The sequence below is a fragment of the Pteropus vampyrus genome, unplaced genomic scaffold (assembly GCF_000151845.1).
Source record: "Pteropus vampyrus isolate Shadow unplaced genomic scaffold, Pvam_2.0 Scaffold41, whole genome shotgun sequence".
NCBI lineage: Eukaryota > Metazoa > Chordata > Mammalia > Chiroptera > Pteropodidae > Pteropus > Pteropus vampyrus.
In genome coordinates, this window is record NW_011888822.1 from 1,286,217 (window position 1) to 1,298,413 (window position 12,197).

The 12,197-nt window shown below is 36.7% G+C and overlaps 1 protein-coding gene and 1 long non-coding RNA gene across 12 annotated transcripts in view; both read right to left on the reverse strand.

The window, feature by feature from the left end:
• Nucleotides 1-12,197, reverse strand: part of FHIT (fragile histidine triad) — a 1,380,266-nt gene that overhangs the window by 770,824 nt on the left and 597,245 nt on the right. For all 11 annotated transcript variants that reach the window (XM_011358436.2, XM_011358435.2, XM_011358432.2 and 8 more), the window contains one exon: nt 9,426-9,545. In XM_011358436.2, coding sequence (XP_011356738.1) covers nt 9,426-9,528 — 103 coding nt within the window. In that variant the 5' untranslated portion in view covers nt 9,529-9,545. The remainder of the gene's footprint in view (nt 1-9,425; nt 9,546-12,197) is intronic.
• On the reverse strand, nt 3,472-7,816 carry LOC111738629. Its single transcript, XR_002779899.1, has 3 exons — nt 7,178-7,816; nt 4,109-4,247; nt 3,472-3,945 (listed from the first exon to the last, which is right to left on the reverse strand). It is a non-coding gene; the product is annotated as an uncharacterized LOC111738629 (long non-coding RNA).

Below are 12,197 nucleotides of genomic sequence, written 5' to 3' on the forward strand. Positions count from 1 at the left end.
TCCCAGGTCTAGCTCCAGTTCCATCAGCTGGGATCCTCTGCAGATATGGTGGCATCTGCATAGTTTAGAGTTGATAGATATTCTGTTTCTAGGAAAGTATCCAAGCTTCACCCTCACTCTGTTTCTGAGGACTCATTCACAAAAGGATAGTCATGTCCCCCTTCATAACTCTGCAAGTGGTCCATGACCCAAGCCCCCTTCTAAATAGACCATTGCCTAAGTTGAAACAATGTCTTCCTGAGCAGCCTTGTGGGACCTGACTGCTACTCTGACATTCATGGTCCTTTACGGGAACCAGGGGACCTGATGGGGTCCTTGTGTGTTTCTTCCAAGGGCTACATAAAGTTAGGATGGGGTAGAAACTTTGTTCCCATTTTTTTTCCCTAGAAACATGACTCCTCTGTCCCTTCTTGCCTTGTTACTAGAGTGCCTCCATAAGCCTCTCCCGTCGCACCCTGCAAACAAATATATGTAAATGAGAAGCAAGCACTAGTCTGTGCTCATTGCAATTCAAAACTCTAAAGAGTAAATGGGAAGCTCTCTTAAGGTGCTTGTACTGTACTGCACTCCCCTCAGATAGCAGTGCCTGTATAGCCTGCAGGTTCCACAGCTCAGCCAGCATTAAGTCAGGGAACGAGATGCCAGCATGCTTTTGTTGAAAGCCTCTCCGCATTCCTCATTCCAACTGTCTATCTTCCCCTCGCCAACTCTGCCCTTACATATTTGGGAGCATAGAGGTGTGGTTCAATGTGATGTGTCTGGTTCTGCTGCTGCTTCTTAGTCGAATGAGTGTGGGTGTCTCTCACACATGGGTATTTCTCCAGAAATGTTGTCATCTTTTCTGTTTAAACTCTAGTTGTTCATGTTCCAGAGCAACATGAAAAGTCCCACTGAATGTCTGTTTCACTCCTGAATTTCAATTACATTATTTCAGATATAGCTCCAAGAGAAAAAGTTTCTATGGCTTCATTAGGTCCTTAAACAGAATAGAAAATACTAACTAGTATTCTAGGTGTCTGCATGAGAAACACTCCAAAGATTTTAATGTTAATTTCTGCTGATTTATTATATCCTGACATATCTTATTTAACAACTTTTAAAATAATCACTTTGGTGAATGGAAGGGGATCATGGTTTATCGTTAAATATTACCACTCAACAGGTAATTATTAGTTCCAACAAATCTCTTGAACTGGAAATAAATCTTGAAGATGAAAAGAGTTCTTCATAACTATAGCCATTTCAAAACCTATTAGAAAAGAGAAAACTTAGAGAGCCAGATGAATTTCCTCCTGGAGTCATTTGACCGTGGAGTGAACAACGCTGGTAGCCAAACTGATCTGCCTGGCCCCACATTCACGGCATCAGAGAGTCAGGTGAAGTCTTACAGACTTTTGGAAGTTACCAGGGCTGATCCTATTCTTAAACGATAATGATGATTATGACAAAACAACAAACTCACCAAAATTTCAATGTAAAATATGAATGGCAGTGTATAGATTTACATCAAATAACACTGGAAAGTAGGAGTAATGGAGAAGGTTTAAGTAAGCCCCTAGGAGAAATATAACTCCTCGGAACACCTATCCAATGACACAAAAAAGTTTGCTGCACATGGGATGGCAACTACAGGGGTAGAAAGAACAATGGAAGAAGATCAAGAGTTTTGAGTCAGTCAAGTCTTGACTCCGATGAAATAGGGCCACCATTGGCCTGAGATTCAGCTTTCCCATTTCAACTGCTCATTGGTTAGCAAAGACAAAATGAATAATGACTCTAGCAATGCACTGTTCGTTGTAAAAAAAAAAAAAAAAATTAACCGAATTTAATTAATTTCTAAAATAGTTTAACAAAAGATATTAATAGGTTGAATGTGTACATATCAACTTTTCACCACCAGCCCTCCCTGCAATACATGGAAAAAAACAGACAGAAAACACTGCCTCAGTTTCTCCCTGCTACAGCTAAGCTTTCTCCTAAACGGTGTTAGGCAGCTACCAGATTATTGTGAGGAAGATGACCATTTGAAACAAAGGAAGAATTCTATTGTTTTTAATTCATTGATGAATCTACTGTCCTGCTAGACTCAATGATGTTGAAGAACAAATACCAGATTTGAGCCCAAGGATTTAATGGCGGCTTCCTCCTATTAGTCTTCACCTCTCTAAAACCAGAGCTATTACTGAGACTGTATTCACTGCCATGTCTATTTCTGTTATTAAAATATTGAAGTACTTCTGTACTTACTGCCCCCTGAATGCCGCTCACTCCTCTCTGCCTCCTTGTCTGGGACTCTCTAGACCTCCCCACAATGTAGAAATGAACAAGTCTATGTTTGGCACAGCAGAGAGCGTCCAGGAACTACCCAAACATTGGTCAGTACTGGAGTCATACTAATTGTTACATGTAAAAATAACTCCTCTGGTTAAGACATACCTACCCACATCTTGACCCCAACTGTGGGTGAATCTAAGTCAAACCAAGATTCCTGAAGCATATTTAAAGCCTGAAGCAGAAATCTCAGGAAAACAATTTCATAAAACTAGTTCAGATATCTAGTATTGTAGAGGATTCTCAGGATAAGGCCAATTTAGGATTTGTGCCCAAGAGCTATTTGCAAATTTATAGTAGTTATTTTTCAGTCAATCAGTTTAAGAAAGAAAATGGGAACTAAGTAAATAAATTTGAACATTCATTTACAATAAATATAAATTAATGATGCTAATTCTAAGACTTGAACATATATACAAATTATGAACATATAATAAATAAGGAATATACATGAGGCTGTATTAGCAAAGGAAAGCCCTCTTGACTTATTGTGCTGCAGAAAATCCATGTATATTCATTCATTCAACAGATTTTAACAGTTTTGATATGTGGATGAAAATATAGGATACACATTAACTGCCTACTGATGTTCGAACAAATCTATTTTCATTCCAAATGGAAATTAGGATATATCTTGCACTATTCGAGCTAATTACATGACATTTCTTTGAATAATGATGTATTATTCCATTCGTTACTTCTAATTATGTTCCGTTACAAGTGCAAGGCTGGCAACACCATGACCAGCCTCTTCCTATTCCTCACAATCTGATGACTTTCATGGAAAGCAGGTCAAAAATATGCCAAGAATATAATGAACAGAGTTCAGTAATTGCTAGCCATGACAGTTTAAAATTACCCGAGTAAAATTTCACATAGAAATAAACAGAAATGGGGAATGGTTTTCCATGTTACAGGATATTCATTTTTTTGCAATTAACTTGAGAAACATTCAAAATGTTATTTTAATACACATAATTATCATCCTACTATTTGCTAGAACTGGAGAAGTACTCCTAATATTTTTCTCCTCCATCCCCACATTCACACACATCCTAACAAAATTATATTCTGTATATATTGTGTCAGAGTATCTTTTTTTTTTTTGGTTGTGAAAGTGATTCTATAGGTTTGGTGCAATTCTGTGAGAATGAGGGTACCTCCTAAAAGCTCTGGTCAAAAAGCCAGTTGGATTTTCCTCCCCTAATACACAATCAGGGTCAGGCCAGCCCATCTCAGCCCATTCACAACAGAGCCTGAAGCTAGAAAGTAAATCTTATTATGGAGAAGAGGTCAAGGTCAAGGAAAAACAGTCAAAACTAAGTAATAAGGCAAAAGAGCCAAGTGAACCACAAGGTCATCACATGCATATCCACGCAGGCCAGCAGGCAGCAAGGAACCAGGCAGAAACAGCAGCTAGCAGGAAGCAGCCTAAATGAGGTCTAGAGACCAATATGTACATGCTTCAGGCAAACTGTTTCATGGGTAAGTTACCTTTATTTGAAGAGGCCAGGGTAAAGTGTATAAAATCCACACGTTTTTCTCCATCTAGTTTCAAATGTTCCTTGCACACATATTCCTTCACTGTCAGGTGCCAACAATCCATCATTCTGTCTATAATAAAATAAGGTGTCTGTCTCAGCTCCAGGATCAAAAAATAAAGTTGGGAGGTAGAGCCTGGCAAGGAGGGCTCCTCTCTCTCTCTGGTCCCCATGACAGTACCTGCCCGCTGACCCTGCATGCAGCCTCAAAACCCTCCTCAACATTGTGCACTCACTACCAAATGAAGAGTTGAGGTTTGAGATAAAACATATTTCATCTCTCTGACAATTCCTCAGATGACAAGAGGGATGACAGTCACACAAGGCTTGTCTTGCAATGGGTTTGGCAGGATCTTCTGTGGCAGGTTCTAGACACTGAAAAAAGATATCAACTTAGAGATAAAAGCATCTAAGAGTTCCCTTTGTTCCTACTGGCCAACACCATCAAAAACTGGTTCTAGCTGGTAGTACTCTTAACCAAAAGGTAGGTGCATATTATATGGAAAACTTTCCCACAGAAACAAGGTAAAGAACACTGTGAACAATCGCTGCTACATGCAGGTCTTTTGAATACAATAATCTGCCAAATTAAGTCAAGAAAAATAAGGCCATAAGAAAATCAACTTGCTGGCACCATTATAGCTCAGGACAAAGGACAGCAAGATCATCTTTGAACACCTCTCCAAGAGTATTTTAAGCTAGCTAATACACAACAGGCATGCACAGGGTGAAAAATAAGACATATGCACAGGGAAATTTTAAGAGCAAAAAAATCTATCTTTAGGAATAAAGATATTAAAATAGTGCTTGTGATCATTTTATTTGCACAAGGCAGGCTTAAAAAGAAACTCTTTTGAGAAATGAAAGATCATCAAATCCCTAATAACTGCAGTTTCCTGAACAATTAAAGAAATTCACAAGATTACGACCTACTCAGGAAATGACGAATATTTTTGATTTTTATGGAAGGATTAAAAGGGCACTTTTATCTATAGCATCTTATAGCATATAGTGCTTCCATAAGAAGCCTGTTAAGTAATTAAGCTATTTTTATTCTTTGTTCATTTATTTCAAGAGTACTCGACACGGCAGTGGTCTGGAATAAAAGAAAACATTGCTCATTTGGATAGGTAAAGTTTTGTTCTAAAAGGCATTTACCAGAGTTTTCTTTTTTTATCTATTGAAGTTGGACTTTAGAGAACAATTTCCATTGTACCAAACTTATTTCTAATACATCAGCAGAAATGTCCTTTAAGTTACCTAGTCTAATTCTTCACAAACACACTTTGTAAGGCTGCCCTCAATGCATCATCCTAACATTGTTTGGCCCTGATAACATTCTGTGTGCAATGCTCCTGTTTGGAAAAATCTGCTCTTTTTAATAACTGATTCAATAAACTATTGACAAATGATTTGTATAATATAGTATGGCCAGCAAGCAAGGTTTGTCTCTGTCAGTACACACCACATTCAACCTGTCCACAAATGTTGCCACATTCCCTTTATGTTAGAGCTCCTTACGCCATCCTGACTAGCAACCGAAAGATCAATACACTGTCTGCTGAAAACAACAGGACATAACAAATGAATAATTTTATTTACAATAAAAGCCCCAGTCCCCAAATGGATTCCACTGATGTTCAAATTCATTTTTCATGCTCAACTCAAGATGAGAGGTAGACACAGCACAACGCAAAGGGAGAGAATGGGGAGAAGTATTAACCATAGTGGTTCAAATTTATTTAAGCTGTGAACAATAGCTGGGCTGTGGGCTGTGCTGAAGTACTTGAATAAAATGTTCACTGCAGAATTCTAAAGATGCAATCTCCAAAATGTTTCTGTTTTCTTAAGACATTCTAAAAACCATTTTCCAGTAACAAAAAATTAATGGAGTAACAGCATTTTGACATATTCTTCTAGAGTGTTGTACCAGGGAGGTCGAAGCCTATTCAACGGACTTTAAACACTGCAATGAACAGAAGTGTTTGCTTTAGGGGGGACAAGGAAGGCGTGGAGCTGCTGTTTTGAGAATGAAGTAAATAGTTTTGCTTTAAAAACATATCTTCAGCTCCTGATCTGATAGTTCTTTTCTTCCTCTGAAAGTTACGAAAAAATCAGTGAACAAAGTCATAAGAAAAAAAAGGTTGAGGGTGGGGAAGCAAAATGTTAGAGACGACACAGTTCAAAGATGACATTTACAAGTCTCATGAATGCACATTCCCCAAAGGCCACCTGAATACTTTTTAAAAGGAAATGATCAAAAATACAAAATAAAAATTTCTACTTCACATAAAAATGACAATATACTGTCCTTAACATAAAGACTTGTCCACTAATGGATTAACATGGAAAAAAAAAAAAACACCTCAAAAACAGAAAAGAATTTTCTCCCATTTGCCATCAATTCATTCACTATTTTACACTTAGCTTGGTACACTTACAACACAGAAATATAAACAGAATTGTAACAGATAAATCATGAAGGGAAAGTTGGAAAAATACGGCTTGAATATGACACTAAAAAATCTGGAATAAAATGGTTTTAAGACTTGCCTTCATCCATGGGAATACTGAAAAAGGCAAGATTTCAGCAAACCCTATTGTCCCATTTCATTAATTGCAAAGATCCATGTGCTCCTGTTTACAGTTTCACTTAAAATTTAGTCAACAAAGTTCTTTTGGATGCTAAGTTAAAAAAGATATGTAAGAGCAGGCTCTTCTCGCCCCTTCCCAGGAACTAATGACTCAGGGCAGAGACAAACAGGAATGCTCATAGTTGTGAAATGAAACAGACTGGGATAAATGTTTGGCATGGTGCCTGGAACAGAGTAGGAGCTCAGTAATAAACTGCTGAATGCGTCAACATGTGACTAATGAACCAAGTGTCACAAAAAGGACAGGATAGTTTTTTCCTAAAAAGGTGGGACAGATATCAAAGCACTTTAGATGAAATGACAAGGATGAGAAGCATCACAAGGTGAAGAGAGTCAAAGGGGAAAGCGTGATGATGTAAACACATCATCTGTTTAGGAAAGCACTGGAAAGTGCTAAGCAGTTTGGACTGTATTCTCAAAAAAATAAAAAAGAGAAGAAGAAGATTCATTTGTTTCATTAATTGTTTGTAAGCAAGGGAATAAGAGAGGGAGATGTTGGAAATTGTGGATTAGAATGAAGTGGAGGCTGGATTGGAGAAGTCCAGACAGAGGGAGGGTGCAAAAAAGCTAGATGATCTACCCAAGGGGCTAAATGAGGGCAGACCAAATAGAACTCCAGTGAAAGAGAAAAGCCAATTGAAGACATCTCACCATTTATTTTATGAAATGTTAGTGGGCAGAGCTGTCCACAGCTTCAATTCCCAAATCACCAGACAAAAGATATTCCCGTCTTCAAGCAAATAACTAATTAAGATTCTTCTCACAGTTGTCACTTAACAGAGTTTACAAAGGTAAAATAAAATAAAAAGTTACAAAATCATCATATAAAAAGGATCATCTGAATACATTATCGATATCACTTTAAACACAGTAGATGTGAAACAGCCTGACAGAGAGTCCCGATTACAAAAATGTTCCAGTTCTCTCTGTTCTCATCCTTGGAAAGGGCCGGATCCCTCTTGCTCCATTCCAAACAAATGAAGATTTGATAATTTTAATACATGGTTCCCCATGTCCTTGGCATACACTCAGATATGATAACTGACCAGAACTTATTTCCAAAATGGTAATTCCAGTGCCATCTGGAAGAAAACTAATCATCATTCACTACTTGCTCACTATTCATTGCCCTAGAAGCACGTAGCTCATTTTCTTGAATTCAAAAACATATAGGACCTAGGTCTTACACACACTTTCAGAGTTGGTTAAAAACACCATGAAAAAATCAAGATATAAGTGAAAATTCACAAAGCAAAGTTCATTCCATTATTAACCATTAAAAAAAAAAAACACTGCAATTCTACAACTTCACATTTTCTCAGTCCAAGATTCGTTCATCTAAATTCACATTTTCAACCCAGGTTCACTCATTTCTTTGATAGAAGTCAGTGAAAGCTGGTACTCAAAGAGAGGTGGCATTTAAACCATGCTCTTTTGAAACTGGAATTCTAAGACATTTTACTTAAAAAAATTCCTCAAAAGAAAAAGACAATCACAAACTTGCAGTAAAATCAAATGAAAAAAGAAAATGCTTCTGTTATTTCAAGAACTTCAGGTCTTTGAGAACTCAATATAAAATTGGTATGGAAATGAAAATTTTTTGTTGTATAGGACCTTTCTAAATCATTCTAGTGTTTTTTTTTTGTTTTGTTTTTTTTTACTTCAATAAACAAAATAATGAGATTTTCTAATATTGAGTATTTATAATTTAGGCTATTTTTATAAATTTAAAAAAAAATTACCAAAAAACTTATATAATATTATTTACTAGTTTATTGCTGTGATCATTAGTTTTACAAATTTACAAAATTAACTTAGAATTTGGATTCAAGGAATTGAGTCCATTATAAAATCACAATTATATTCTGATGCATGTTTTCTTGTTTATATTTTTTCAATGTGACATGGTTTCATGGCCAAGAAAGATTATTCATAAAATTCTCAAGTATTTTGAAAATTCCCACTGAAAAAAATAGAACTTATTCTAAAAAAAAATCAACATATTTGTAGATTTAGAATTACTTGAAATTTATTTCAAAGTAAAATTATGTCTCAGTGTGGAAAATGCTTATCTTAAAATATGAAATTTTATGCTTTGTTGCACTCTGCATAGTAAATTAAGTTAGAGGAAAGAGAAAAAAGATTCTAAAAAGTCAGTACGAAAGTCATATGCACACAGTCATGAGTGATACTTTCAACAACTCAAATGCTCCAGAGCATTTCACCAATTCCTACTACTCCCACTGCAAAGAATAAAGCTCCTGCTGAAGTCCAATAGGAGAGACTACAACTCAACAGTCAGAGGGAAATAAAGCAACTCTACCACCACTGACACTGGACAATGATCTAGAAGCTGGTATATTTTTCAAGAGAAAATGCTAAACCAAATCCTAAGATGAAAAAAATACTTTTAGTATATTTAATTAAAACTCCTAACTTAAATGATCTGCAAGAGGTAAAGAAACCAGAATCTCAAATCTTCGTGTAATACTTTATTTCCATGTCATAAAAGTGCCACCTCAGTCTCTATCTTACTATTAAAATTCACAACTGATAACTGAAAACAAAGTGCCCATGATATTTATGGGGACCATTTTAGAAGCACCTGTTTATTTACACAGCTACCATAATGAGAAGGTCAAACAAAAACTCACCTCTGAAGCCACAGTTGCTAAGCAACTCTTTTCAGAAGTTCTGCAACACTGATCAAGCATATTACTGGTGCCGCCAAACAGATTCAGAATAAATGTAACATCTTACCTGGTTTCTCCAAAGAGGGAGGGAAGTGGATTCCGATTTTACCTTTTTGGACAGACATTGGAGGCCAATCCTGTATCCATCTGGTCTATTAGGTTCAGAGGCTTTGTATTTTTCCATTTTAAGAAAAAGAAAAGGATACGTCCTGGTACCACAGGTTTCCTGTTCACGAAGGCAAAGGACAGTTCTGTTTTGAGAAATACCACAGAGGGCTTGATGAGATGTTGGCCGAATCTGAAAGACATTTCTTCACAGTTGAAGTCTGAAAAAGAAGATGATTTAAGAAATGGGCATTTATAAAATTCATTGAGAAACTCAGATCATATACCACTTTAAGGAAAGCAAATTACATTACTACAGATTCTTAGATGAGAAGAAGATATCATTTAAGCTGTTCCCCATTTAAGGTCCACTAAGGTGTATTCTGGGTAACTCCTCCTAAAATACTCCACTCTCTCTACCAAGGTTGCCTTGACTGGAGTTAGTGTTTTCAAACAGAAGCATCCCATGGACAACAAAAACAGTCTTAAATCCCTCTGCACTTCAGGTTGCCACCTTAACCAAAATCTACTAGGTACTGTCTGTCAGGTACTTTATTTTTTTCCCCATCCATTTCATCATTTTTGCAAGGCTGAAAATTTTCATTATTAAGCATTAACTCTAAACCATCTAATTCTTAATGCTTTTCTCAAATGATTTTAACTTTGTTTATATAAAAGCAATTTAGAAAAAGTACAAACACTGTTTGAACGTGCCTACAACTACAGAAATATATGAGCACTCCCAGAGAAATATTATAGTAAAATTTCTAAAATTAAAGAGAGAAGAAATGAGAAAAAAAAAAAAAAAAGAAGCAAAATCTAGTTCAAGATGAAAACAATTCCTAGTTGACATAGAGTCAGGATGCAGCAAAGTAGGTGTTTCATATCCTCTTTTTGCGGGCAAAGCTGTAGCGGGGTGGGTGGGGGGAGGTGAAGAAAGATTTGGCACTTGGCATCTAAGGTATCAAGAAATGATTTTCTGTCAGTTAGATGGCTATAAATGACAAAGTTACTTCCTGAATGACTAAGACACAGCCTCCTTGGGAAACCACTTCATTTTTCTAATTCAGCAATGACACTATTACAAAATTGATGGAAATAATCAACCCATGAGAAAACAGGAAACGGGATTACAAAAAAAGATGTCAGAAAATAGTTGATTGTTTTATAAAACATATCAATAAATGTGTTTAATGATTCTAATGTTTTCAATGACCCAAAAGATACAGTATGCAAGTGTCATCCACTATAATGTTCTCAGTGACCCAAAATCTATAGTATGCAAGTGGCATTCACTACAGAAGGACCTGCAGAGCCAGAAATTAACACATCTCAGGTACAAAGAAACAAAATGGAAAGTTTGCCTTGTATCTCATATAAGTACTAGTTTCTAGATCATTTATAAGTATGTCATAAAAAAAAAAAAAGGGGTATTGAGTAAGAATGCTGAAAATCTTCTAACCTAGTGGTTTTCAAGGTGTTTCCCTGGACCCACAGCATCCGCATCAACTGGGAACTTATTAGAAATGCAAATTATCAAGTCCTACTTCAGACCTACCAAACAAGAAACTCTGGGAGAAGGGCCCAGCAATCTGTGCTTTCATGAGCTATGCAGATGTTTTAGAACCGCTGACCAGATGCGACTATTCTCACAGTCCTTGGGTCCTTTCCTATTGAATCCTTGCCAACTAGCTGGCTAGCCCTATGCTTGAATATACCCAGAGATAGGAAGTTCACTATCCATTCCTTCTAAAACAAGAAACTCCAACAATTACATAGTTGCCCTTCATATCAAGTCCATCTATTTGTCACGGAGTTATGCCATCGGGCTAAATGAAACAAGTATCATACAAGTGGCAGAGCTTCAGATATTTGGAGTTAACCTTTAATCATTTTCCAGTTTTTCTGAAATAAACATGGCAATTCATTTTATTCATTCTAAAAATCGTTCCCCAAATCAAGCATGGATTCAAGTCCCCCGCAGCATCCACTTTCTGTAGTCTGGCCACATCACCCTGATTTTTCTTTGGATAATACTCCCTCATATTCTATATGTGGAGCTACTCCTACTGCCTGGTTCTAGGGATGGGAAAGCGACACGGACATTCTTAGTCCTCTGGCATATGATTGGTCCAGGAGTGGACAAAGGACAAAATATAAGCTAGTCAAAGAAAAAATATCCATGAGAGGAAAACTGCCAAGTTGCCAAACTGGTAGCACACAAACCTGAAACAGCTAGAGGTTACATTAAAAAGTCTACCTGGTATCAGAGCCAACACTGAGGGCAGCAGAGCCAAGATAGAGAGAGACCGATACCTGTTGACGTTGTTTGAACATCAGGCTCTAATAATGTTGGAAGGAGTATTGTTCCTGGAGCTTGCTTCCTCTTAAGGATAATTGTACAGAACTGACTTAAACATGGGCTCTGGTTGATTAGCCACTATTATGAATTCATGAAAGGCTCTTCTTTTGCTTTTCTTATTATCATCATTTGCCCTTCATCTCTTATACCCACACCCTATTCCTTCCCCTCCCAACACAGGGCTTCACTTTTCATGATTAATGTTGTATTTATAATCTTCACTGAATTTTTATAAATATGTGTCAAAAATATATCGGGATCTTGTATATGGTTTTTAACCATAACTTTCTTTAAATCTCATTCTACCTTTTATCTCTCGACGTTGTTTTAGAGACTCATTCATTTTGCCATAGATTATAATTTACTCTTTCTTATTGCTTATTACCTCTCACTGTATTCCACTGTAATTTTCCTCGTCCATTCTTATAGTGAAGAGCTAACTTGTCTCCAGCCCTTTACCACAAATAACACTGTGATGACCATCCATGCATATATTTTTCTGGATATCTAT